General features: G+C 60.5%; 2 protein-coding genes across 2 annotated transcripts; one reads left to right on the forward strand and one right to left on the reverse strand.

The window, feature by feature from the left end:
• Positions 1-201: 201 nt before the first annotated feature.
• On the reverse strand, positions 202-6,415 carry ATP4B (ATPase H+/K+ transporting subunit beta). Its single transcript, XM_065901860.1, has 7 exons — positions 6,304-6,415; positions 5,732-5,860; positions 4,706-4,819; positions 4,405-4,604; positions 3,635-3,691; positions 784-882; positions 202-363 (listed from the first exon to the last, which is right to left on the reverse strand). The coding sequence occupies exons 1-7, from the start codon at positions 6,413-6,415 to the stop codon at positions 202-204; spliced, it is 873 nt and encodes a 290-aa protein (XP_065757932.1).
• A 5,812-nt stretch (positions 6,416-12,227) lies between these two features.
• Positions 12,228-23,359, forward strand: GRK1 (G protein-coupled receptor kinase 1). The gene is made up of 7 exons (XM_065902430.1): positions 12,228-12,917; positions 15,191-15,318; positions 16,574-16,731; positions 17,849-17,932; positions 20,196-20,320; positions 21,780-21,981; positions 23,061-23,359. The coding sequence occupies exons 1-7, from the start codon at positions 12,228-12,230 to the stop codon at positions 23,357-23,359; spliced, it is 1,686 nt and encodes a 561-aa protein (XP_065758502.1).
• The last annotated feature ends 4,497 nt before the right edge of the window (positions 23,360-27,856 follow it).

Consider the following 27,856-nt stretch of genomic DNA (forward strand, 5'->3'; position numbering starts at 1 on the left):
CGCCTCATGGTCCCCGTGTGAGCCCGTTTATCGTAGCCACAAATCTGCCTGAAAGGGAAGAGGTGTGATAGGATCCGATGGTGCGAGCCTGGCGCGGGGCGGTCTGGCGCGGGGCTGTCTGGTGCGGAGCTGCCCCGGTGCCGGGTTCCGCTGGACAAGGCGTCAGGGTCGCCCTATGCCTGTGGGGCCAACCCATCCCCTCTACTTCTGGATTGTCAGCTTGAACTCCACCTTCCCCTCGTAGGGGTCGTGGGGGTTGTCGAAGGTCACGTGCTCTGCCAGGATCTTGCATACGACAACCACCTCCTTGTTCTTGGGGACGTTGAGGAGCTTCGCGGCCACCAGTGGGTTGCTGTAGTGGGGCTGAAGAGACTCCAGTTAGGGTCCCTGTGAGAGGGCGGCCGGGTCCTCGGCACGCAGAGGCGGCGCTCTCAATGAGCTACAGATGTCTCCTGCTTAGAAATGAGGAGACCCGGCCCAGAGGGACGGACCCGTGACAAATTCAACTTCAAACTATACCCGATAAAAATTAAACAACACAGAGGATAAAGCAAGAGCTTTGGGGGAAATGATTTTAAGTGGATATGCAGTTGTCTAAGAAGGCCCTTGGAAAGTAAAAGATGAGATTTGATGTCAATTTTGGGTGAGAATGTGGGCTTGGGAGACCCCCGGAGGTTAAGTGGTTAGGGTGGGCTAGGTACAGCCTGGGTTCCTTTCACAGGCAAAGTCCCCGGCTGTCCCTGCGCGAGCGGCGGCGGCTGTCGGGCCCTGGGGCCCACGTACCTGGGCCTTCTTCCCGTAGTAGGGAAAGTAGTGCAGGCTGTAGGAGCCACCGCGCGGGAAGTAGTCCACCTGCAGAGCCGGGGCGTCCCGGTGCTGGTCCTGCGGGTGAGAGGCCGCTGTGGGGAAGGCCGGGCTGGGTGCAGGCATGCTACGTGCAGCCATGCCTGCTCTGCACGCGCGTGTGTGTCCGTGCCTGCTCTGCACGCGCGTGTGTGTCCGTGCCTGCTCTGCACGCCCGTGTGTATCTATGCCTCTGCACGTGCGTGTGTATCCGTGCATGCTCTGCACGGGCGTGTGTATCTATGCCTCTGCACGTGCGTGTGTATCCGTGCATGCTCTGCACGGGCGTGTGTGTCCGTGCCTGCTCTGCACGTGCGTGTGTATCTATGCCTCTGCACGTGCGTGTGTATCCATGCATGCTCTGCACGGGCGTGTGTGCCCGTGCCTGCTCTGCACGTGCGTGTGTATCCATGCATGATCTGCACGTGCGTGTGTATCTGTGCCTCTGCACGTGCGTGTGTACCCGTGCCTCTGCACGTGCGTGTGTGTCCATGCCTCTGCACATGCGTGTGTATCCATGCCTGCTCTGCATGTGCGTGTGTATCTATGCCTCTGCACGTGCGTGTGTATCCGTGCATGCTCTGCACGGGCGTGTGTATCTGTGCCTCTGCACATGCGTGTGTATCCATGCCTGCTCTGGACGTGCGTGTGTATCTGTGCCTCTGCATGTGCATGTGTGTCCGTGTCTCTGCACGTGCGTGTGTATCCATGCCTCTGCACGTGCGTGTGTATCCGTGCATGCTCTGCACGTGCGTGTGTGTCCGTGCCTCTGCACGTGCGTGTGTATCCGTGCCTCTGCACGTGCGTGTGTATCCGTGCATGCTCTGCACGGGCGTGTGTGTCCGTGGCTCTGCACATGCGTGTGTATCCATGCCTGCTCTGCATGTGCGTGTGTATCTATGCCTCTGCACGTGCGTGTGTATCCGTGCATGCTCTGCACGGGCGTGTGTATCTGTGCCTCTGCACGTGCGTGTGTATCCGTGCATGCTCTGCACGGGCGTGTGTGTCCATGCCTCTGCACATGCGTGTGTATCCATGCCTGCTCTGCATGTGCGTGTGTATCTATGCCTCTGCACGTGCGTGTGTATCCGTGCATGCTCTGCACGGGCGTGTGTATCTGTGCCTCTGCACGTGCGTGTGTATCCGTGCATGCTCTGCACGGGCGTGTGTGTCCGTGCCTCTGCACATGCGTGTGTATCCATGCCTGCTCTGCATGTGCGTGTGTATCTATGCCTCTGCACGTGCGTGTGTATCCGTGCATGCTCTGCACGGGCGTGTGTATCTATGCCTCTGCACGTGCGTGTGTATCCGTGCATGCTCTGCACGGGCGTGTGTGTCCGTGCCTCTGCACATGCGTGTGTATCCATGCCTGCTCTGGACGTGCGTGTGTATCTGTGGCTCTGCACGTGCGTGTGTGTCCGTGCCTCTGCACGTGCGTGTGTATCCGTGCCTCTGCACGTGCGTGTGTATCCGTGCATGCTCTGCATGTGCGTGTGTGTCCGTGCATGCTCTGCACATGCGTGTGTATCCGTGCTTGCTCTGCATGTGCGTGTGTATCCGTGCCTCTGCACGGGCGTGTGTATCCGTGCCTGCTCTGCATGTGCGTGTGTATCCGTGCCTCTGCACGTGCGTGTGTGTCTGTGCCTGCTCTGCACGTGCGTGTGTATCCGTGCATGCTCTGCATGTGCGTGTGTGTCCGTGCATGCTCTGCACGTGCGTGTGTATCCGTGCCTCTGCACGTGCGTGTGTGTCTGTGCCTGCTCTGCACGTGCGTGTGTATCCGTGCTTGCTCTGCACGTGTGTATCCGTGCATGTTCGGCATGTGTGTGTGCACATGTGCAAAGCAGGTGACTGCACGAGCAGTTGGCATGAACCAGATCTAGTCTGGTATCATCAACCAGGAATCCGTTCATGGTGTAACGTGTTAGTTCACAAGACCCCGGTGACCTACCAAAGTCATACCTTCCAGATTAAACCCTCGTAGGATCAAAGAGGTGACAGGGTCGAGTGTGTGGGGCTGGCAGCCCATGAGGTGTGTGGCCCACCTGCTGAGACCAGGGCTGCGTCCGCCTGCTGCCGGGGCCACCCTCGTCCACTGTCAGGGTCTGTGCGGCCCAGTGGACCCCAATCCCGTCTGAGAGCAGGAAGGGGCAATTTGGTGTCTGTTAAAACCTCAAGTCAGCCTACACATGTGCGGTCAAGGAAGCTAAAAACGGAAAATTGGAACAGGATGCACCCCGTGGCCTGGGGGCTGCACCAAAGTGTGCAGCCACCCTGGTGGGTTGTCCCTGCAGACGGCAAAGGGCCTGGGCCCAGGGCGTAACTGAGAAAGCAAGCTTTAGAAAATACTCAGTGAAGACAAGTTTAGTTTTATCTATGTTGTACTTTAAAGCGCATTTGAGAAAAACTGGACTAAATTAATGGCAATTCTTGGCAGCATGTAAACTCACACTGTTAATCAGCGGTGCTGGTGTTAATCTGCATCGCTTTGTAAATAAGCAAACAAAAGGACAAAAGAGGGCAGTAGAAGTGCGTTGGGTTTTCCAAATTGCCACAGACTGTTGGGGATACACTGTCTCAGAAGCTTTTTTGAAGCAAAACGATCACAAGTGCTGGTTTTTCTTACTGGGTTTTCATCCCTACGATAAAAACCACTTAGCGTGAACGTTCCTGCCATCCATGTACCTGGTTTATTAGGCGACCTCTGAGATGTTTTTAGGGGAAACCTGATCAGAGTTTCCCAAGGGGTTCCCAGTCCAAACAGGACGGCCGCGGCCTGTGGGTCACTCACCAGGAAAGCGCAGTCCACCCTGGGGGCCGTGCTGTTGCCGGGCAGAAACTTGACGATCTGCAAGGGAGCGGCTGTGAGTGTGGGGGCGGGGAGAGTCTGGGGGTCCTGCTCTGAGGACTCGGCAGTTGTGCCCCCTCCTGCTCCAAACCTGTGGTCTTGGCTGCTGGGTGGCAGAGCCGGATGGTCGGCAGAGCCCAAGCCGCGGCCTCCACCTCCCGCACCTGTGCGGCGGCCCCCTGCTCCTCCCCGCCCACGCCTGGCTCCGCCTCTGAAAACCCCGGCCCCTGGGTCCCCCTGCTGGTGCCCAGGGCCCAGAGTAGCACCCGCCTCATTCACGGAGACCCCGGCCTTCCTGCTCTGCGTGCCCACCAGGGAACAGACCCCGGCTGAACCAGGTTGAGCGTAGAGCACAGGTCTGTGGCCTCTGCCGCCTCTCAGAGAGGAAGGTGAACAGCGTCACCCTGGCCAGACCCCATGCTCCTGGGTCCCTGACCGTGCATCGTGGGTGGCCTCCGGAGGTCTGCCGGGTCCTCTCAGCCCATCCCTCAGCGCCTGGCCCCAGCGGTTATCAGGCACCCTCCCCGTGCCGACCGCCTGGATTTTCCTAGCCGTCCTGCGCACAGGACTGTCCTGGGCTCCACGGCTTGCTGGTCAAGCAGGTGGTGAGTCTGGGCGGCCACTTCCCGGTGAGGGCTGCAGGCTCCCCAGCCAGCCTGGGGGCTGCAGGAATGGGGGGCGGGGGCCCTTCTCCCCTCTGACCCCACACTCACCCTGTTCATCTTGATAATGAAGCATGGCTTTCCCTCTGCAAAACCGAAGGTGGGGTCCGGCTGGCCGGAGCAGTTCTGCAGCATGTCCGCTGTGAACTTGCAGGAGAACTTGGTGTGGTTCGGGGCCAGGAAGTGCTCCTGGAAGAAGTACTTCTCGGACGTGCAGTTGATGTTGTCCTCCTGGGCTGCGGGCGAGTAGCCTGGGGGGGACACGCCTGTGGTCCTGCCGGAGCAGCAGCCCACGCCCCACCCAGCTCCTTAGGAAAGGAGAGTGGAGACCGAGGCCCGGGTCACACCTTACCCGCCAGGAAGTGCCGCAGCGCCTGTGTGAGCCCTGTCCAGGTCCTGTTTTCGGACACATTGTAGGAGATGTCCAGGCCTTTGTCCCCGTAGGTGTCCGGCCTCAAGGTCACCCCTGGAGAGAGGACACAACGCCTGGGGTTTGGTTGCATGTTCAGGCCGCGTGCTGTCCTGCTGGCCCGGCCTGGGGGAGGCAGCGCCCAGGATGCTGGAGCCCAGGACTTCGAAGGCCCCCGCCCTCCCCCGGTGCCCCCAGGAAGGCCCGGGACTCTGCACAGTAGCCAGGGGCCGCTCAGTTGCACGAGGCCTGGTTAGGTCCCAGGGCTCCCTCTGTAAGAGGCCCGCCCCTCACCCTGCCTGCCAGTCTGCGGGTTTGAGACAAACTCTATCATGGTGTGGTTTCAAGCGTGTAGTCTACTACATCCTGTTCTGAGATTGCATTGAGACCCTCCACGTCTGATCCGTTTGTTGATTCTAAAGATTGACCCCAGCTGTCACGAGGGTTTGTGGACAAAGCTCTGAGGGTGGTGGGCCCGCCCCCTCCAGGCACAGCCCAGCACCGCTGTTGGCTGGTCTTGGATTATTTTCTTCCTCGGAAAGCACGAAGGACACAGGGGTGACAAACGCTGAGTCGCTGGGCTGGAAAAGCTGAGCTTCCTTCAGCCCCCTTCCCGCCGCTCTCTGCTTTGCTGTCTGCCCTCAGTCCAGGTCAGCAGGCTGCATGCGGAGGTCTTGGTCCAGATGCTGCCCCAGGCTCCGGAGGGGCTGCCTGCCTGTCCCCTGCCCACGCGTCTCCCCAGCGCTTCCCCCTGTTCGGGCACCGCCTCAGCCCGTCACACGGGGAGCGGCCGCCCCCTTAGACGAGACTCCAGCCCTGGGTCTGCTGGCCTCCTGTCGGCGAGGAGGCCAGGGCGCCCTGGGAGAGCGGCCTCGGTGCTGGACGCCCGCCCCGCCTCCTGGGCCCCCAGTGCCCGTGCCTCCATGTCCTCCCCAAGGGGTCGGCGGAGCTGGGCCCGCCGCCGGTTACCTGGCGACTTGAGGTGGTCCTGGTAGTCGGGCGTGTAGGGGTCGATGGTGCACATAAGCACGTAGATGCAGAGAGCAAAGATGCCCGTCATGACCACGTAGAATGCCACGTAGTAGAGGCTGATCCACACTGCGGGCAGAGGCGGGGCGGGAGCTGGGTCACTGGGAGCGAGCGTGCGCTCGCCGTGTCGCCTCTGGGTCGGCACTCCACCTGCTCCTGGAACAGTCTCACCCCGACAACCCCGCACTCCTTCACTTAAAGCTCTTCTTAAAAATTACAGTTTTGGGAAACTAGCTTTAAACTGGTTGCTCTGAAATCCAGGGCTGAGCCTCTGGGGCCTGTCCTCAGCTGACCCCCGCTCTAGAGTGCCCAGGGTCAGGGGCGCCAGGGCCTGGGCAGGCCTTTGGGGTTGGCCGGCAGGGACGGGAGGCTGGGAGGGTTTTGTCTGGACCCCAGGGCTGCTAGCCCCTCACAGCCACGGGGCGGCCCTTGCCCTCTCCTGGGGCCCCGGGACCGCTAGCCCCTCACAGCCGCGGGGTGGCCCCTGCCCTCTCCCAGGCCCCGCCACGGACCCCAGCGGGACAGCGTGCGGCCCAGCATCTGCCCAGTGTCCGGGTTCCAGCAGTAGCGCTGGAACTCCTCCATCCGCTGCCCGCATGACTTCTTCTCCTGCAGCGCTGCCATCGCTGACCGCTGCTGCTGGGGCTGCGGGGAGGCTGCGTGCCCGGCTTTTAAGGCCTCCTCCTCGGAGCCCAAGGGCACCGCGGCGCCCAGCCCAGGGAGGCCCCGGCAGGTGTTATCGGGCCTGCCTTAAGGTGCCCTCCGCCGCCTCCCCGGGCATGTCGGGACAGCGCCCCCAGTGCCAGCCCCTCCTCGTGCGTGCCCTTGCGGGAACTTTATCTGCTCTGATAACAAGCGAGCAAGGAGACCAGCAGGCGCTCGGGAGGGGCTGGCAGGAGAGCAGGTCAGCGAGGCCTGGACCTGGGGCCCAGTCGTGGCCGATAGGCTTGAGTTGAAGGGGCAGGAGCCTGAGGTTGTGGCGGGCGACGGCGGGGGTCCTGGAGGGGCGGGAGCCGGGTTCTCCTGTCACTGTCACTGCTGCTGTGGTCTAGCCAAGCTCAGTGGTGCCCCGGGAGGCGGGCTGGGGGCTCAGGGGTCCCAATACTTGGTGACGACTCCCGTGCTGCCCTGAGAGCCGCAGAGGGGTCCACCGCCCTGCAGGGGACGTGCTTTTCAGACTGAACAATGCCAGGCCCTGGGTGTGCTGTTCAAAGGCAGGTTCTGACCCACACAGGCGCGGTGGGCCTGGAGCTCCCAGGGGCCTCGCCTGCGGCTGCAGGACCATGGCCGTGCCTGGGCAGCGGACGCACCAGCTGGAGCCACGCCCAAGTTGCCTGGGAGCCTTGGTGGCCTCTGACACTGGTCCCACCCCCGAATTTCTGAGCTAGCTGACCTGCGGGGGCCTGAGTGTCTGGCCACCCCCCAGACCCCTGCGGTGTATGGTCAGAACCAAGAAGCCTTGGCGGTCTACATAGCCGGGGCCATGACCTTTGCTCCCTGGGGAGCAGACATCGCTCGGGGATGTGACACCACTTCCATGATGAGGCAGAAGAGGTGACGCCAGGCAGGGGTGATGGACCACAACCCCTCACAGACACCACGTCCGAACTGGCTGGGTTGACCGGGATCGCACAAAGCTCTAGCTGTCCATCCACTGTCCACTATCACACTCACTCTGAGGGACCCACAGGGTCAAACCAGAAGGTTTCTTCCAGGGAAAGAATTATGAAAAACCCTCCAGCCATTATGCCATTTTTTTTAGGATGATTTAGAATTTGTCAGCAAAATGATAAAAATTCATGTGGAATTGTAGCATTTTAGCTTGGATTCATAATTTCTTGGGTTTCTTAATGGGCAGATCCTAGGCGCTTTCCTTCACCTGTTCACAATCACGGCTTTGGAACTTCAGGGCTGTAGAAATGCAGAGTGTGGCCTCAGGCCTCGGTCTCACTGTCCACGCCCGTGGAGCGGGGGCCCCAAGCGAGCAGGCTCGAGGCGCAGGGCAGCAGCTGCTGGACGCAGACCCTGTGCTGCCCTGGCCTGGGAGTGCGGAGGCTCTGGGCTTCGTCTCGGGACTGAGCCTTCCACACCTAGACTCTGAATTCCCACAAGTGTGAACGCGTGTGCTGAGCCGCACACGTGTTATCACGATGACCTTCTCGGGTCATGTGTCCGTGGTGGTGGTGGGGGGGGCACTCGGAGAGGGCAGCTTCCTGCCCAGCATGCCTGTGGGACCACTTGAGCAGATGACCCCCGGAAAGGGTGCCCCCCAGACAATGTGGGGCTCAGCCCAGGTTCCCACCTGGGGGCCGTAAGGGGCGGGAGCCTCCCCTCTCCCCTGCTGCTGAGGGGTCTGAGAGCCAGCAGAAACTGAGGGCTGGACGATAGGAAGAAGCCCAGGTGTCAGCGGATGATCACTGATCAGAGCAAGACCCGGGCAGATCTCAAAAGGAATCAAGACAGGAGAGTCAATACGTTCAAGACTGGGGTGACAGAGGGGAATCATGGACAGGCAGTGAAGCTGCCACAGTGAAAATGCTTCAGTGAGCAGCTGTGAGTGCGCTTGAAACAAATGGGAAAACAGAAGTAGGAAGTTTAAGGAAAGAAACCAAAGATACATAGAAGAACCAAATGGAAATTTTAGATTAAAAAATGCAGAAGCCGGACTAAAAAGCTCAAAGAAGGTATTCCTCAGCAGAGGGGAGGGGAGAGGGGGAAGAATCAGTGACATGGAAGGAAAAAAAAGAAAGAAGTTTCCAGGTTTGAACAAATGGAGAGAAACTAGAACCAGGAAAAATTGTGCAGAGCTCAGTGCCCCGCCGTGGTAAAGACTGACGCCCGAGTCGTCGGGGTCCTGCAAGGGCAGAAGGAAGGGGGGCTGAGGAGTGAACCTTCAGACCCAAGAAGCTGAGAGAACCGCTAATAGGCACCCCCAACCCATGCCACGTTGCAACCGACCTTCTGGATATCAAAGACACACAAGACACTCCAGAAGGCAACCGCTGGAAACAGAAAGGAGCTACTTAGGTGTTAATCTAACAAACCATGTTCAGGACTTTTATACTGAAAGCCACATAGTGACAATGAGACAAAAACCTACCTAAATGGAGACATACTGTGTTCACAGGTTGGAGGACTCTACACAGATGTCAACACTCCCCAAACTGATACAGTGTTTTAGCACCATTTCTATCAACATCCAAGCAAGATCTTCTTTTGCATCTAGGGATAAGGCTACTCTAAAATTTATCTACAAAGACCAAGGAACTAGAAAAGTTACATATTTTATTTTTTATTTGGAATCCTTACTTTTTTGGAAAATATTTTAAAAATGAAAAATAAGGTAGGAAGACTTAGTCTACTCAATTTCAAGGCTCATGATATAAACACAGTCATCAAGACAGTGAGGGACAGAGGGATGGAGACCAATAAACACAACAGTAAACTCAGAAGTGGATTCACACACATGCGCCCACAGGTTTTGACAACAGTGCCAAAGAAGTTCACCAAAGCAAAGATGACCCTTTTAACACATGGAGCTGGAGCAACTGAGCATCCAATAACCCTGACCTAGCTAACAGCTTGCAAAAAAAATTAACTCAAAATGATCATGGATTTACATGTAAAAGTATAAAACTTTTAGAAAAAAAACTGTGAGAAAATCTTTAAGAACTAGGGTTAGACAGAGAGTTCTTAGACTTAACACCAAAATCACAATCTGTAAAAGAAAAAAACTGAAAAACTGGACCTCAAATACAACAGCAGGAAAGCAAGCAGTCCAGTTAGAATATGGTCAAAAGACGTGAAGAGATATTTCACCAAAGAGGATTCGTAGATGGGAAATAAACACTTGGATAAATGTTCAACATAAGTGGCCAGTAAGGAAATGCAAATTACAACCGCAATGGGGTACCACCTATCACAAGAGCTGAAATAAAGAATAGCGACAACTCCAAACGCTGGTGAGGATGCTGAGAATCTGGGTCACTCGTATGTTGCTGGTGGGAATGCAAAACAGGAGTTGTTGCTCAGTCGCTGAGTCCTGTCTGACTCTCTGCAGCACACCAGGCTTCCCTGTCCTTCACTATCTCTCAGAGTTTGCTCAAACTTATGTCCATTGTGTTGGTGATGTTATCCAACCATCTCATCCTGTGCCATCTGGGGAAAAGTTTGCCAGTTTCTTAAAAAATTAAACATGCAAATATTGCAATACCACGTGAGCCAGCAATGTTCTTGGGCATTAATCCCAGAGAAACTGAATTTTATATCGGCATGGATATCTGTATGTTTATAGCAGCTTTATTTATGATAGCCCAAACTGGAATCAACCTAGATGTCCTTCAACAAGTGAATGATTAAGCCAGCCATGGTCCACCCACACCGTGGAATATACTCAGCAGTCCTACGGGTGCGGGTAGCCACCTGCTTGCCTCCAGGGAGTCACGCTGAGTGAAAAGAGCCAGTCCCCAAAGTTACATAACGTGCGGCTCCACTCATGTGGACTTGTTTCTCAGCTGCTGAATTGTGTCTGACTCTTTGAGACCCCAGGGACTGCAACATATAACATTCTTGAAATGGCAGCTTTATGGAAATGGCGAACAGCTTAGTGGTTTTCAGAGTTCAGGACAGTGTCAGGGAGGGAAGGGGGTGGTTGTCTATAAACGGGGGCCATGTGGTGTCAGGGGTCCTGAGTGCTGGCCGAGTCCACGTCGGCATACATGCGGCAATCCTGTGCTAAGTGGGGGAGATGCTGTCACTGGGGGAGCGGGCGGGGGCATGGGGGTCTCTGCATTTCTTCTTATAACTGCACGTGCGTCTACAGTCACTCTGAATAAAAGCTTTAATTTTGGAAAAGGGCCCGATGAGTTTGGGAAGCTCTGTGTACTCCTCTCAGAGCCGGGCTTGCTCTCCAGTCCCTAAGTCCCGTGATAGACCCATCTAAGGAGCGAGCTCAGAGTTCATCCAGCGGGCTTCGCTGTCCTCAGATGCTGCCTCTCGGACTGTGTGCTGACCTCAGCCCCAGCCCCGCCCCAGGCCCACCAGAGCGATCCTTCTTTTTCCAGGTGATCTGAGTGCCTGGCGCCACTGGGAGGCTGAAGCTCAGGGCAGAGTGAGAAGCGCTGAAGAAGGGACTCAGGCCCATGCATGTGCGGGGCTGCTGTCCCATCTGATCCCTGGCAGGTTAAAGAAGAGGTAAGAAGGGGTTGAAGCGGTCAGCCCAAGGTCACCTGCCAGGAAGTGCCGGGCTGGACGTGCCAACCCGCCTCCTCAGCCTCAAGTCCTCTTTTCTGCCTCCCCAGATGCTGCAGTCCGTCGTCTCTCCCACCCCTGCGGAGCCTCCCTGCCCTCTGGAGCCTGTCCTTCCACCGTGAGGCCGGTTACCTGGCCTCTTCTCCTGGGGCGTTCTGCGTTTCTGTGGCCCTTCACTTCTCCGTTCCTTAGACTGTCACCAACCCCCATCACATCCTTGGCATTCTTTTCCTTACTGTAGGTACTGAGCACCTGCTGCCTACTAGAACAAGACCAACAAGGCTGTACCGAGGTGAGCCCCAGGCGTGTCCCAGGCGTGTCCCAGGTGAGCCCCAGGTGTGTCCCAGGTGTGGTTCAGTTGTGTTCTAGGCATGTCGCAGGCATGTCCCAAATGTGTCCCAGGTGAGCCCCAGGTGAGCCCCTGGCCTCTTCACTCTCCTCTCTCCGTGGGGCCTCAACCCCAGGTGCAGTTGGTGCGTCCTGTGTGCTGTTCTATTTTCACCTGAACGCGTCTCTTGGCATTTCTGCTCCACCAGCCACGCAGGTGAGGGCCGGGGCTGACGAGGCGCTGATTCCTCGGCAAGAGCCGGGGCTACCTCAGGGCGAGGGCGCTGTTGTCAGTGTCAGGTCGGGACGAATGTCAGTCCTCACGCTACCAGTCTCGCCTGTGGACGTCTGGGAAGTCTGTTTCTAAACCATCCTCGGCTGGTCTTCTCACTGACTGCTTTTCTAAAGACAAAAATGGCACACAGTGGGGAAAACCAACCACGTTTGTGAACTGTTTCCTCCTGGGCCCCCGTGTCCCCACCAGGAAACAGATGAGGTCCGGCTCGTCTGCTCGGGCCAGCGGGCTGGACAGGGCGGCTCCCATGAGGCAGGGGCTCTGGGCTCGTGAGGTGGGCCTGGGACCCGCGTGTCCTTCCTCGCAGGAAGGAGTGGGCAGCACGGCCTGGCTAATCCGTCTGCGAGCAGCTTAGGGATTGTCTTTTTCTGGCACCTGCTCACTGACTTGCACGTCCTCCACTCTGGCCGGGATTTAGCCTGAGCTGCGTCAGCGGGCTTCCCGGGGCTCCTGCCGCCTAGCCAGCCTCCCGTCCCGAGGGCGGGGACGGGCCACAGGCCAAGGACAGTGGGTCAGGCCTGCTGGGGACGCAGGGGCCAGACGTGGAGAGGGCCCGGCGCCGGGATGGATTTCGGGTCCCTGGAGACAGTGGTGGCCAATTCGGCCTTCATTGCGGCCCGGGGCAGCTTGGACGCGAGCAGTGGCCCGGCCTCCCGGGACAGGAAGTACCTGGCCAGGCTCAAGCTGCCCCCACTGTCCAAGTGCGAGGCGCTCCGGACAAGTCTGGACCTGGGCTTCGAGGGCGTGTGCCTGGAGCAGCCCATAGGCAAGCGGCTCTTCCAGCAGTTCCTACGGGCCCACGAGCAGCACAGGGCGGCCCTGCAGCTCTGGAAGGACATCGAGGACTACGACACGGCCGACGACGCCCTCCGGCCGCAGAAGGCCCAGGCCATCCGGGCCGAGTACCTGGACCCCCAGGCCCAGCTCTTCTGCGGCTTTCTGGATGCAGAGACGGCGGCGCGGGCCCGGGAGGGGGTGGGGGACGGGCTCTTCCAGCCCCTGCTGCGGGCCGTCCTGGCACACCTCGGCCAGGCCCCCTTCCAGGAGTTCCTGGACAGCCTCTACTTCCTGCGTTTCTTGCAGTGGAAGTGGCTGGAGGCCCAGCCCATGGGCGAGGACTGGTTCCTAGACTTCAGGGTGCTAGGGCGGGGCGGCTTCGGGGAGGTGTTCGCCTGCCAGATGAAGGCCACCGGCAAGCTATACGCGTGCAAGAAGCTGAACAAGAAGCGGCTGAAGAAGCGGAAGGGGTACCAGGTGGGCTGTGCTGCTCCGGGGGCGGTCCTGGGTGGGGGTCGGGCCCCTGCGCCCCCTGTTCGGGCCCGCCTGTCTGTGCAGCGGCTGAGCACCTGGCCAGGGCCGCGGGCGCAGGTGAGGCTCCACGATGGGCCTGCGGTTCGGCTTGTCCAGCTGCTCTAAGCTTCCAGCCCCACGCCTGGGACAGGCCGGGTGGCTGTCCTCCTCGAAGCACGGCCTGGGCATAGCTGGCAAGGGTGGTGTGCCACCTTGCTTGTCCTCGGTCTGTCGGCACCCCCATGAGACAGAGCAGCCAGTGCCGGGGAGGCTGGATCAGTTCCTTAGACCCCTTCTTCTGGCTTCCTAGGCTCCCTGGTTGCACAGTGAGGAGGCTGCCCAGGGCATCCCCGGGGCTGGTGTGGGGAGGCCGGGGCGCCTGGCTCAGTGCTGCCCGGGTCCCGGGGCGGGGGGCAGGGATGCGCAAGGGGCAGAGGCCCCCCCGCTCTGCCTCTGGCATCAGGCTCTGTTCAGGTGGGATCAGAGAAAGCGACTTAGTGTCTCAGATACTCATCTCCTCCACGCTCCATCTGGCACCGGCGTTCCCATGCTGGCGAGAACGGCAGCCCCCCCGCAGCACCCCGCCCAGGGCCCCCCGAAGGCGCTCTGCCCGATGGACTCCGGGGCAGCAGTCACCCTCGGGGTCATCTACCTGCAAACTTAACCCAGCCGTTAGGGTATTAAGATGCTTCTTTCCTGGGTTCAGGAACCTTATTGAGCTTTTACAAAGTAAAATCTGCCTAAGATCTTCCTATGCAGTGGAGAGAAAGGGCTTCCCAAATCAAGAAGGGCTCTTCTCCTTACCCAGCATAACTTTTAGAATCGCGTTGAATGGACTTCATAGGGTTTTAAGATGAGTGTAGAAAGTGACCTGGGGTGCGGGGTGGCTTGGGAGGGTGCTGGCTAGTGGGCCTGGCTGACCTCCATTGTCCAGAGGCCTGGACAGGAGGAGAAGGCTGGGTCTGCAGAGGCAGAGCTGGCAGGGAAGGCTGGCGCTGACAGGTGCCCAGGGACCCGTGTGACCTCAGGGGCGTTTGCAGGCTGGTGGCGGGAGCCCCCTTGCTCGAGGCCCCAGGAACCCTGAAGTCCCTGCGCATGACGGGTCCCCCGGCTGTACCCTGTCCCTGCGAAACGGGGCTTGTGAGGCGCATCGCACGGTTACTCGAAACCGGTCTGCTGCTGTTGTTCAGTCGCTCACTCGTGTCCGACTCTCTGCAGCCCCATGGACTGCAGCACGCCAGGCTTCCCTGTTCATCGCCAACTCCCAGAGCTTGCTCAAGCTCGTGTCTATTGAGTCGGTGATGCCATCCAACCATATCATCCTCTATCACCCCCTTCTCCTCCTGCCTTCAATCTTTCCCAGCATCAGGATCTTTTTCAATGAATTACCTCTTCCCATCAGGTGGTCAAAGTGTTGAAGCTTCAGTAGCAATCCTTCCAATGAATATTCAGGACAGGACTGATTTCCTTTATGATTGACTGGTTGGATCTCCTTGCAGTCCAAGGGACTCTCAAGAGTCTTCTCCAACACTACAGTTCAAAAGCATCAATTCTTCAGCACTCAGCCTTCTTATTGTCCAAATCTCACATCCATACATGGCTACTGGAAAAACTATAGCTTTGACTATACAGACCTTTGTCATCAAAGTAATGTCTCTGCTTCTTAATATGCTGTATATGTTGGTCATAGCTTTTCTTCCAAGGAGCAAGTGTCTTTTAATTTCATGGCTGCGGTCACCATTGCAGTGATTTTGGAGTCCAAAAAAACAAAATTTGTTATTGCTTCTACTTTTTTTCCTTTTATTTGTCATGAAGTGGTGATACCACATGCTATGATCTTAGGTTTTTGAATGTTGAGTTTTAAGCCAGCTTTTTCACTGTCTCTTTCACCTTCTTCAAGAGGCTCTTTAGTTCCTCTTCATTTTCCAACTTCAGAGTGGTATCATCTGCATATCTGAGGTTGTTGATATTTCTCCTGGCAGTCCTGATTCCAGCTTATGATTCATGCAGCCTGGCATTTCATATGATGTACCCTGCATATAATTTACATAAACAGGGTGATAATACACAGCCTTGTGGTACTCCTTTCCCAATTTTGAACCAGTCGCTTTGTACAACCTCTTAAAAAATATACCTGCAACTCCGTGTTTCATTGGGACATTTTCCGGTTGGCGGAACTTGGCTGTTTGGGGCAGTTTTTCTTTCCTGCCTGAACCTGGGGTTCGCCCGCTCCACAGGGTGCGATGGTGGAGAAGAAGATCCTAACCAAAGTGCACAGCAGGTTCATCGTGTCCCTGGCCTACGCCTTCGAGACCAAGACAGACCTCTGCCTGGTGATGACCATCATGAACGGAGGTGACATTCGGTAAGGCGCCTCTCAGCCTCGTGGGAGCGGGGCTGGAAGGCCTTGGCTGACTGTGCAGCATCTCTGGGGCCAGAGGGGCTGCTTCCCACGTGCTGAAAATAAGTGATGAGGAGAAGCCCTGTCATCCTCAAGCCTTCCTCTCTGTCTTCTGGTTGCTAGTCCTTGAGGCGTCCGTGGTGTCAGTGAGATGTGGGGGCCCCGGGGGGTGACGGCAGAGCTGGAAGCACGGTGTGGCGACGTTGGCCATCAGCCCGCAGGGAGGACCAGAGGGCCTGGATTTGCGGGAGACCCGGGGACCCGACCCTGGGCTCTTGGCGGGGAAAGGACCCGCCGGTCAGCTGGGCAGCTCGGGCACTCTTGGCCAGCGCTGGTCTGTGAGACGGGGATAACGATAAATACCGGTGGTCCATGCCTGCTGTGGAGAGTCAGCCAGGGCCTCTGAGACACTTAGGGACTCACACGTCCCTCCTGAGGGTGTGGGGCCGTCGCTGGGCCCCGGCCCCTGTCCAGGTTCTCCTGCATCGAAACTTGGCCTGGTGAGTTGTTGGCCCTCCTCTCCAGGTGAGGGGCTGAGGCTCTGGCTGCGTCACCTGCGTGCGCTCATGGAGGAGGAGCGAAGGGTCTGGAGCGAGCAAACAACAAGAGAAGGGCCCTGACGCTCCGCCTGCCTCACCCGCCCACCACGCCCTGCAGGGTGCTGGGGTCGCAGTGCGACATCGGCGTGCACGTCGGCCTGCACGCTGCGCCGTGCCACGCTGGGCGAGGCTGCCCGCCTCACCCTGTCCCGGCGTACCCCCTGCTGCAGCACGCTGCCCCGCGCGGCGCGCCGCTGTTACACTGCATTATATTCTGTTATTCCGCACCGTAGTCCCTTATACCAGGCTGCACCCCGTGCTGGAGCAGGCTCCTAGGCTCTGGGCCAGCCGCTCGCATCGCACGGGCCTCGGGCTGCCTGCACCTCCCTCTGCCTGGCTCCTTCGCTGGTGGCTGTATAGTGGCTTTCCAAGCCCTGTGGGCCGGGGCGGCGGGGGCTGGGAGAACCGCCTGCTTCTGCAGGTAGCGGCTCTGGAGCTAGAAGAAGAGGACGAAGGGGGCGAGAACACCGGGGCCGGGGTCCCAGCTCTGCCGCGGGCTTCTCAGGCGGGACGGCCTCAGCCCTCACCGTTCCCCCAAGATATTGCTTCCCGTCAGAACTGTGGGCCCGTGGCTTGTGGCTGTGCCAGAGACGCACGGACTCCGCGCGGTCTGCCCCCAGGTACCACATCTACAATGTGGACGAGGAGAACCCCGGCTTCCAGGAGCCTCGCGCCGTCTTCTACACGGCCCAGATTGTCAGCGGCCTGGAGCATCTGCACCAGCGGAACATCGTCTACCGAGACCTCAAGCCCGAGAACGTGCTGCTGGACGATGACGGTGCGGCGGGCTCCCGGCCCGGCCTCCCCTCCTGCCCGGCCTCCCTGCCCTCCTGCCTCCCGGCCCGGCCTCCCCTCCTGCCCGGCCTCCCTGCCCGGCCTCCCAGCTCGGCCTCCCCTCCCGGCCTCCCCTCCTGCCCGGCCTCCCTGCCCTCCTGCCTCCCGGCCCGGCCTCCCCTCCTGCCCGGCCTCCCTGCCCGGCCTCCCAGCTCGGCCTCCCCTCCCGGCCTCCCCTCCTGCCCGGCCTCCCTGCCCTCCTGCCTCCCGGCCCGGCCTCCCCTCCTGCCCGGCCTCCCTGCCCTCCTGCCTCCCGGCCCGGCCTCCCCTCCCGGCCTCCCCTCCTGCCCGGCCTCCCTGCCCGCCTGCCTCCCGGCCCAGCCTCCCCTCCCTGCCCTCCTGCCTCCCGGCCCGGCCTCCCCTCCCTGCCCTCCTGTCTCCCCTCCCTGCTCTCCTGGCCTCCCCGCCCAGCCTCGCTCCCCTCCTGCCTCCCTCCCCTGACTCCCCTCTGCAGCCTGACGAGTCATCAGTAGGGAAGGGACCAGCTTTGATAAATAGTTCCACAGCACAAAGACCCAGCTGACGTCTGTTTATTGTTTGTTCAGTGATTATCCCCAGGGGAAATCCGGAGCCTGACTGGGCGCCCAGGGCTGCAGGGAGTTGTTCCAGGCATCAGGAGCGTGTGGAGCTGTTAGTAAACAGTTAGGGCCATGGCCGAGTCCTCACTCATCACTTTCCTTGCTGCCTCTGTGAGGAGTCAAACTGGGCATCTTATCACAAAGCAACTCCCGAGGCCGAGGCCTCCTGCAAGTGACTTTAGGGTCCCCTCCCCATCAGAGACTGAGGGACACCCGCCGTCCCCACGGGCCGAGGCTGCAGAGCTCAAAGGAGAGGCTGGCTGGGGGCTGGTGCCCCGGACTCCAGGCAGGCGCTGCTGGGCGCCCCCGTCTGTCCATGGCGAGGAGTGGGGTCTCCTGTGTGTGCCTGGGCCGTGCTTGTGGACGCGTGCGTGCCTGGTGTGCGTGTGTGTGCAAAGCTGGCCAAGGCTTCCACGGCTCCAGGAAGACTGCGGGCCTCTGTTCGTGGGGCTTTAGGTGACTTGAACTGTGTTTGCTCTCTAGGCAACGTCCGCATTTCCGACCTTGGGCTGGCCGTGGAGCTGAAGGAAGGGCAGACCAAGACCAAGGGCTATGCAGGGACCCCAGGTGAGGGCTCTCTGGGGGTGCAGCCTCTCTGGGGGCAGGGGCAGGGCCCATCCTGGGGTCCTGTGGCCTGGGGTGGCGGCATGTTGAATGCTGGGGTGTCAGAAAACTGCTCCGCCATCTGCAGAGGGGGCAAGGGGCAGGGCCCGTCCTGGAGTCCCGAGGCCTGGGGCCTGGGGCCGGGGGCATGGTGAACGCTGGGGTGTCGAAAAACTGCTCCCTCATCCGCAGAGTAGGCAGGAGAACAGCCAGGGGCCTGCACGGCTGTGCAGAAGTGGCACCCCGCCCACCCTTGGAGACAGAAGCTCCCCAGTGCCCCCGTGGACAGAGCCTGGGGTCTGCGCTGAGGGCAGCAGGGCAGAGGGAAGGGGCATTGGGCAGGGCTGGGCAGGGGCTCAGCTGCGGGCATCCCAGGGGGCAGATGGGGAGATGGCCTCGGGGGTGCCCGGCCCACCCCTCCCCATGCCTCATGGCCACGGGGAAGCCATGCAGTAGGGGGGCTGACCTTGTCCAGAGAGTGTGTGTGTGTTCACACGAGCGTGCCTGGGGGGTCCTGCCTGCATCCCCTCTCACCCCTGGCGGGTGGGAGCAGAGGCTTCACAGCGAGGGATGGCGTGGGGGTCTCACCACCAGGCACCCAGACTCACACGCAGACCGCCACGCCCTCCCTGCTCCTGATGGCCCTGGGTTTCTGCAGGCTTTCTCAGCAAATCTGCTCCTCCCCTGCGTGCTCAGCTCTGGGGAAAGAGAGGGCCCGGGCCCGGGGCCTCAGCTCTCAGCTGTGCTCTCAGCTCCTTTGGGGGCTGTCTGTCCCCACGGTAGGTCTTTCTCATCTAGGGCTTTATTTAGGAAAAGGTTCTGTCTTGAATTTTCCGGATCTCTGAGGTTCCTCCCTGGGCCTGAGTGTGTGAGGGAGCCGCCTCTCGCCTCTTCGGGGGACTCGCGTCCTTAGGAGAACACCGCAGGGGCCCCTCCCGGGGCCAGGACGGAGACCGCTGGACCGCAGGTGTGGCCCGCCCTGCTAGCAGGGGGCCCTGCTGCCCGCCAGGGGGCGCCGGGCCTGGCCGGGCGGGCGCTCCGTCCGCGGGCGGCGCTGAGCGGAGCCTCTGAGGCCAGGCGCCGGGTGTGGCCGCGAGCAGCCCCGCAGGGCCTGGGGTCAGGGGCGTCCGGTGAGGCCTCACGGAGCCCTCCGTAGCTTCTTCCCCGGCCCCGCTCCCTCCAGCCCCGGCCAGCCGCAGCCCACCCAAGCGGGGACTCGCGTGGCCCCGCCGGGCGAGAGGGAGACGGGAGGCCCCCAGGAGCTGGCGCGGACGGAGCCCTGCTCTCGCCCTTCCTTCCCGCGGCGGCCGTCCCCGTCGCCACTGAAGACCGCGCCTGCGGGTCCGCGCGGGCGGCGCGGGGGGCGGGGGCCAGCGGGCTGCCTGCCGCCGGGCGCTGCGTCTCCGCGCGGCCTCCGCCCGGACGTTCCGTGGAGAACGGGGGCTGGGGAACGTGCCTTTCTTGCGTCTGCGGCACCTGGGCGGCACTGTGATTCCCGGACGAGTGGCTGCGTTCGCGGCCAGTGATTCTTCTGAACTTGACCTGCAGCCCCTGGGAGAATGTCCTGTGGTCACGTCCCCCTTGGGAACTCGCCATAAACACGCGCAGATTCTGCCGGGCTCAGAGAGGCCGGAAACAGACACACGTTCAGCTTGGTCTGGGGGGACATCCAGTCATCCGAGCAGAGAAGCCCCCGACTTCCCGAGCACCCCCTGCCCCAGGAGTGCCCCACGGGCCCCAGATGCTGCCTGTCCACCTCCCCAGGTGCCAGGCTGGCCTCCGTACTGGGCACACAGGGCCGGAGGCTGGGGTGGGCTCCAGGGTGCCCCCTTCAACCCCTGGGGCCTGGCACGTGACCCCAACCCCCCAGAGGTAGAAAGCCACTAGCGTCCAGTCCGCTCTTTGGACACTGGGACTCTGGCCTCTCCTTTTGGGCCCCTTTGGGCAGCAACCGAGCACCTGCCTGTGACCACAGACCCGCTGACCTGCAGGCCCCTCGTGAGCCCCAGACACCTGCTTCGTCTGCCGTGAGCACCAGAGTGGGGCAGACCCGCCCTGGGTGGGGGCTCTCTGCTGGGAGCGGCCGTGCCTAGGGGACACTCAGGCGGGGGGCACCTCCCGGGGGCGGGGTCTGCCCATGTGTCACAGTGCAAGGACGCTGCTGGTTCCAGGGAGCCGGGGTGTCTGCTCCTCTTGCTGGCCGCTGAGTCCCCCTCTTCCTGCCCAGGGTTCATGGCCCCCGAGCTCCTGCAAGGGGAGGAGTACGACTTTTCCGTGGATTACTTCGCGCTGGGCGTCACACTGTACGAGATGATCGCAGCCAGAGGGCCCTTCCGAGCCCGCGGAGAGAAGGTAGGAGTGCCAGCGGTCCTGTGTGTGGGGTGGTCACGGGGGCAGCGTCCCCTACTGACCTGGTGGTGGCCCTCCATGGGGGAGCACTAGGCTCTCGGGGCAGGTCCGCCCTGGGCAGGAGGGGGACACGGTGACGTCATCCCTGGTCTCCAGACGCCGGCCCTGCCCCAGGAGCAGCTCGGCCCGGGCGCTGTCCTCCCCGGTGCTGACCGCAGGCCCTGCTCCAGGCGTGGCAGCATCCCCGGGTGTCCTGGGGCAGTGGGCACTGAGGGGCTCTGGGCCGGGCCTCCCTGGCCCACTCCTGTCCTGGGGTGGCCCATCGCCTCCCTGGGGCGCTCTGCCCTGCCCAGCAGGGCCGTGAGCAGAGGCGTCCGGAGGCCCCGTCCATGTTCAGAACAAGAAAAGCAAAGCAGCCTGTCCATGGGTGCCACACCACCCAGCTTGGAGCTGGGGTGAGGAGGCCTGGGGTGGACGGCACTTTAGATGAGGCTCGTCATCTGTGCCCGCGGCCCCTCGGCTTGCCTGGAGGTCTCAACCATCCATCTCTTCTGCGAGACCACCCCATGGCACCCCTACCCAGTGCCACGCCTCTCCCCGAGACAGGTGTGAGAACAAACTGGGTCCCCCAAGAGTGAGGACCTCCCCCTCGACAAACGCGCAGGGCTGTTCTGTGTCTGCACCTCTGCCTTGAACCAGCGAGTCTCCTTGACCTCAGCTCAGAAGAGTAGCGTAGAGCAGCAGGATGGGGTCCACACTGGCCTCGGGACTTAAGCCCCCTCAGGGCCTGTGTCGAGCCCACAGCCCTGCCAAGGTCCCTGTGTTCTGGGGAAAACCAACATAAGGAGCTTTTATGAGAAAGTGAACTATCATGGTCTGTCCATTGTCTGATCCATCGTGGTCCCTCTGAATATTCTGTGGCCCATCCTTGGTCTGTTCATTGGTGAGGAACCCTGGATACACCCATGACATGGACAGGTCTCGCACCTGTCACGATGAATGCAAGAATGTGGGCCCGGAAGACTGACTCTAGATGCTCCCACCCCCGTGAAGTTTTAGGAGTTTCAGGAAGGGCAAATCTGACCGACAGGAAGAGGCCCAGTCAGCGTTTGGCTGCGGTGGGGTAGAGAATTCCGGGGCGATTGTCAGGGAGCTCCCTGCTGATGGAGCCACTGGAAGTGGCCGCTCTGCTCTGGGGAGCTGGCTTGAGCTGTGGCCCATGGGCCCCATGGACGCCTGCCCCTCAGCAGCTAGAGGGGATGTCCTGGGGGTGCAAGTCTCCGCCTTCAGGGTTTCGTGCCCTGACCGCGAGGCTGAGCCAGTCTGTGGGAGGGTGGTGTGCGCCCCTCCTGAGGCTGGGCCGCCTGGGCCGTGGCACAGCTGTCTGCAGCTGCGGGGGGCCCGGGCGGCGGGAGGGGCCCCGCGGTGTGACTGGGCGGATGGTGCTGCGCCCGCCGTGCAGGTGGAGAACAAGGAGCTGAAGCAGAGGGTCCTGGAGCAGGCGGTCACCTACCCCGACAAGTTCAGCCCGGCCAGCAAGGACTTCTGCGAGGCGCTGCTGCAGAAGGACCCCGAGAAGCGCCTGGGGTTCCGGGATGGCTCCTGCGACGGGCTCCGCACGCACCCCCTCTTCAGAGACGTCAGCTGGCGGCAGCTGGAGGCCGGTACTGCCCGCGGGGGGCTGGGGCTGGGTGAACCTCGCGACCGCCCCGTCCCATGGGCATGCAGAAGCTCAGTGTGAAGCCAGCGGGGCAGGTGGCCTGGGCAAAACCCCCGCACCTCTGCCCGACGGTTTCACGGACCCTGCCCGTGCTCGTTACGACAAGCCCTGGACCGCACCTTCTTGGGTCGGGCCTCTCGGGCACCCTCAGAGGCAGCACGGGTTGGACGGGTCTTGTTGAAGGCACCCTGACCCACCTTTGTGCCAAGCACCCGAACCCGTGGCTGGGTGCTTCCTTTAAGGAACCCACGAGTCAAGTCAAGTGGGATTTCTCCAGTCATCATCCAACCCGGGTTTGCTGCCGGGTCTTTTACGAGCAGGTGCAAGTGAGCGTGTGCATGTGTGAGTGTGTGCACTTTATGAGTGTGTGCACATGTGAGTGTGTGCACATGTGTCTGAGGGAGAGACACGTGGGACCCACCACACCCCCCGAGTCACATCCCAGGAGCTCGAGCCTGTGACCTCACAGCCCGACGCTCTCTTAGGAGCCACCTTTGAGGGAAGGGTCGGGTGGAGGCAGCCCCAGCTGAACCGAAGGTGCTGGCACCCGGGGAGGGCGGGGTTGGCGGTGTGCAGGGGGCCCGGCAGCCCGAGCGGTCAGGACTCGGGAAGCTGGAGCTGGACGTTTGTTCCAAGGCCACACCTGGCCAGGCTGACGTGGCCTGGGCTCCACGCAGACGAGGGTGGGGCGAGAGGGCAGGCGTTTATCCTGAGCGTCTGGGTCCACTTGCAGGCTGGAGCCCGGTGCAGGGCCGGGGGCACGGCGGGGTGGGGGTGGTGAGGCAGGGACGGTGCCCACCTTCCTTATGGGCTTCTGAGGAGGGCAGAGGGGGCGGCAGGTTCTGACGACAGGAGTCCGGACTGGACTGAGTGTCCAGCCTTGCTCGGCACCCTGGGAGGGGCGCACACGGCTCGTCTCTGCCAGGGCAGCGTGGCGGAGCTCAGACACATGGGGCTCTCTCTGCAAGCAGTCCCCCGTCCCTGGCTATCGGCTTAGGCCCGGGGTCTCCTGTCCCCCCACAGGGATGCTGACCCCGCCCTTCGTCCCAGACTCCAGGACTGTCTATGCAAAGAACATCCAGGATGTGGGTGCCTTCTCCACGGTCAAGGGCGTGGCCTTTGACAAAGCGGACACGGAATTCTTCCGGGAGTTCGCCTCGGGCACCTGCCCCATCCCCTGGCAGGAGGAGATGATCGAGACAGGCATCTTCGGGGACCTGAACGTGTGGCGGCCCGACGGGCAGATGCCGGACGACATGAAGGGCGTCTCTGGGCAGGAGGCAGCCCCCTCGTCCAAGTCGGGCATGTGTCTGCTTTCCTAGGCTGGCACGGTGCCCAGTGGGTCAGCGAGCCCTCCCACCAGCCGCTCAGCACGGGAGGAGGAGGCCGGTCCAGCCAGACCTCCCGCACCGGGTCAGGGGCGCCAGTGGGAAACAGTACACTTTTTGGCACCACTTCACTCAGAAAGGATCCAGCATTGGTTACTGGGTGGAGTCCCCCATGATGCACGGCTCGCCAGGGTGCAAGCTGGCAGTGGTTTGGGCAGTGGGAGAGGGGCTGGGCTGGGGTTCCTGGCACCTTCACGGGGGCTTGCCAGGCCCTGGCTTCTCTGGGCTGGTGTAAAGGTTGGCAAACACTGGCCTCGGGGCTTGTGGGCCCCCCGGAGAGGCTGGACTGGAGGCCTGGCCTGTCTCCCTCAGTGCCCAGCTCCTGGACCCACCGCAGCCGCCCGCTCACTGGTGGGGCTGGGCTGGTCCCTACCTGCACATCGGGGGCGCTGAGTCCCAGGCGTCTGGGAGGAGGGAAGGGTGTAGGGCCCGGGGGTAGACTGGCTGCGGCTTCCCTTCCTCCTGAGACCATCTCCTGCTGACGACACCGGCGTGCGAACCCGCGCCTCCGGACAGCTGGGGGCAGAGCTGTCTCCCTGCAGGCCTGCTCCCGCCCCCTTGCTGCCTCTGGGCCTGCAGAGCCTGGCCAGCTCTGGGCCGGCCTGGCTTTGTGGGGTTGGCTGCCTGATGGCCAGGACAGACCCCTCCCTCAGACCACGTCAGTGCAGTTAGCGCCCCCGCCACCTGCGGCCCCGCAGCCTTGGGAGAGGTGATCCTGAGAATTCGGACCTTGGAGGCTGTGGCTTGGCCACTGGGAACCGTCGGCCCTGTCTGTCTGGAGCTGCTTCTCTGGCGGGTGTGGGTCAGACGGCTGTCCGTCAACGCGAGAGGGCAGCCTGCTGGTGAGGATGTTTCAAGTGTGTCTTTGGCCCCTTGTGCACCGAGGACATTAAAGCCCTTCCATGATGAATAAACCCGCAGGATGGGTCTCTCTCCTGTGCGCTGGTCACAGAACGTCCTGGAAGGGCCCGGCAGAGCCGTCTGGCGCTCCTGGTCTATGACCTGGAACTGCCACCCAGACACTGACGCCGGCTTTGCGTCCTAGGACAGGACACCGTCATCTGATGGCTGTAGACCTCAGTCCCCTACAGCAGGGGCAGGAAATGCCACTTTTGGCCTTTCTCAACCCATTTCATCTGCTCCATGCCCCCATGGCCTGAACAGGGTGATTTAACCCTCAGGGGCCAGAAGTGGCCTGACAGGGAGTCAGCACTCCCAGGGGGGACCCCCTGCCTTCCACCTGCGCTTGGACAGCCAGACAACTGGGGTACAGCTGAACTTCACATAAACAACAAGCAACAGTTTTACGTGTTCCCAAATATTGCATGGGACATACTTACACTAAAAACTTATTCAGTACTTTTGGCATTTTAAATCTGGCACAGCTGTGGCAGATGATACACTCCACCTACGGATCAGCAGTTATTCCAGTAACTAGCGGGTCTGTGTGGACACAGTCACAGAACCATCAGACTGGGCCTCAGCTATCTCTCTCTCGTGGTCTGCTCTGGGACCCCACCACCCACACAGGCAGCAAAAGTCCTGTAGTCACCCTACTGTTATTTTAAAAACTTTAAAACTTAAACTATCACATAGAAAAAAATGAATCACCAAGGCCCACACTGATGGCAGGCTTCCCCGCGGGCGCTAGGAGCGAGGGCGCTGGTACCCCCCCCACCACCCTCGCCCCACCGGCCCCCTCCCCGCCCCGCCCACTCTGCAGACACCCTAAGCAGCACCCAAAGCACAAACTTAAACGCCCCATTGTGAGGTTGGGACTCTGATCCCTTTGCTTATCTTTCCCAGCTGAGCTGCAGGGATGGCCTCCTGCTCCCGGCCAGTCAAAACCCCGGCCCGGGCTGAGGCGGGGGGGAGGTGCACAGAGCGGCTCCTGATCCTGCTCATGGTTTCGCGAGTCTTCGGGACCTCTGCCGGGGGCTGTCTCGGTGCAGACCCCCTGACCAGGCAGGCCTGGCGGGGTCTCGCTGTCACTCCAGCTGTCCTCCGCCACGCTGGGCAGGGGACAGGCCACCCAGCCCAGATAACAGGGCTGCCAGTGGCCTCCAAACGCAGCAGGAGTAGCTCAACTGTCTGCCTTGGGCGGGTGACTGTGGCCTGGGTCTTCGGACCGCTCCCCCAGGAGAAGCCCTCATCTCTGGCTCCCTTGATCCTCTGCGCTCAATCCTCAGGATCCCTGCAGGGAGCAGGGGTGGGCACTGGGGCCCGTGGGCCACACCAGGAGCCCAAGGAGATGCCACTCTTCCACCCTGCCATGTGCTCTGATGAGACTGTGTAAGAATGCCCCCCACTGCCCCCCACCCCCACTGAGCATATTTCCTTATTGACCTGGAGAAGCTGAAAATGACTTCACTGAGACTTTCGTTTGTATTAATAAAAAACAAAAAATGCAGTTTCTATCCAAGTAAGTAGAAAAGGGTAAAAATAGAGTTTAAAAATAGGGATGCACTCTCTAGATTGTGCTATGGTCCTGGTGCACACTCTCCTTCAAAATCAGATGCACATGCAGATTCACACAGATACACACTACACACAAATACATGTGAACACATGCATAGACATGCACAAGCATGCACATCCACACACACGTGTATATACACGAGTATACAACAAACACACAGACATACACATACATTTATGAGCGCACACACTCATGCACTCACATGCATACATATGCACATATATACACTCATGTGCACACATGCGCACACACTCACAAACATGCACATGTGTACACTCATGAACACTCATGCACACACATACAATAGCCTCACACACACGCACACACAAGCACATGTGTACACACACGCACACTCATGGACACTCATGCACACATGTGCACACAGACGCACATGCGTACAGTCATGAACACACATGCACACAACAGCTGCATACACACACATGCACACTCATGCACACACGCACGCACACTTTGTCCCCATCTCTCTCTAGATCCAGAGTTGCTGGCACAGCCCCGCAGCCTCCATGTCTGCATGCTCTGCTCTGCTCCCCATCGGGGCAGGTCCCGGTAGCTTGTCAGGCCCTACTGTGTGTACACGTAAATCCCCTTTTTTTCTGAAGCTGCGTCCCAAGCTTGTCTGAGTGGAGCTGAGGCCCGGGAGAGGCAGAGCCGCCTTGAAGGAGGCCCTCCCCCGAGGGCATCTCCATGGAGATTCTGGTGATATGAGCTGATTCTGATAAATACAATAACTAAACATAACTGCTAATAATCATGCAACCTGAGCTCAGTGAAGGCTGAGGTCACCTCCTCTTCCTGACAGGACCAGCTCCTCTGCAAGTGTCCAGAACTGCAGGTTGGGCCTGAGTGAAAACCTAGCATCCACCTTACAGGCCACCTGCCAGCCAAGAGAAGAATAATTTGAGAGGAAAACCTCAATTTGAAAACATAAGATTAAAATAAATATTAGTTAGGCTCTCAGGCTTTATGCAGACAATGTCAAATGAAGATTAAATAGGCTTGATTTGATTTTGGAGAAACCAAACCTCACTCCCACAGTGAGAGGGAACAAGGGTTTTGCAGGTCAGCCGCCTTTCGTCCAAGATGCAGGGCTGTGGGGAGAAAGCTTATCAAGGCCCAGGGCCTGAGATGATGGGGGCGGTCAGCCTGGGGGGCTCCCTGTCCCAGCTCTTTGCCAGGCCCTGCGGGTCCAGGTCACTGGGGGCGGCTGCCTTTCCCTGGCACGTCAGAGTTTGATAAGGGCCGCGGGCGGGAGGTCAGGCCTGTGGGGGGCACAGCTCTGCCCACACAGGCATCGTCCTTCATGTTCAAGGAGAGAGCGGATCCCAGGCCTGGAAGGCACCCTCCCTCTGGGGAGTCGGGGGTCGGCTTCCCATGGGAACTGTGCGCCTGAAAGGTGAGCCCCCTGCTCAGGCTCGTTAGGGGCTGGGAGATCACCATTACAGGCTTTCTTGCGAAGCCCAGAGTGTTCGTAACTTAATCCATTCGTGTCCCCGAGAGCGTCTCCTGTCTGGCCTGTGCCTCACTGCCTCACCGGGCATGGGCGGGGCCTGTGTCTCCTGGTCTCCCTTCTGCATTATTCATTCCCCAGCTCCGCAGGGTGATCGGTTACAGCCGTGCTCTGCGGCCTGCCCCATGCCAGCTCCTGGGCTCCGGACCAGGCTCCCACACATGCTCCCTCAGTGACGAGGGTCCCGCCGGCACGGGGCTAAGGACCCCTGCATCTGGACCCCACCAGGCCTGTGGCTGCCAAAGGGGCTCCCCGGCTGATTCGTGGGGGTCTTCTAATGCCTCTCTTTTCAGGGCTGGCCCTGGTTTCAGAGCCTGCTGACACCTCTCTGCTCAGACAGATGGAGGTGACGGGTCCTCCTGGGGCAGGGCCGGGAGGACCCCGCGGAGAGGGGTGTGTCCAGCAGGGCCGCCCACCGGGGTGG

The sequence above is a fragment of the Muntiacus reevesi genome, chromosome 11 (assembly GCF_963930625.1).
Source record: "Muntiacus reevesi chromosome 11, mMunRee1.1, whole genome shotgun sequence".
In the NCBI taxonomy this organism is placed as follows: Eukaryota; Metazoa; Chordata; class Mammalia; order Artiodactyla; family Cervidae; genus Muntiacus; species Muntiacus reevesi.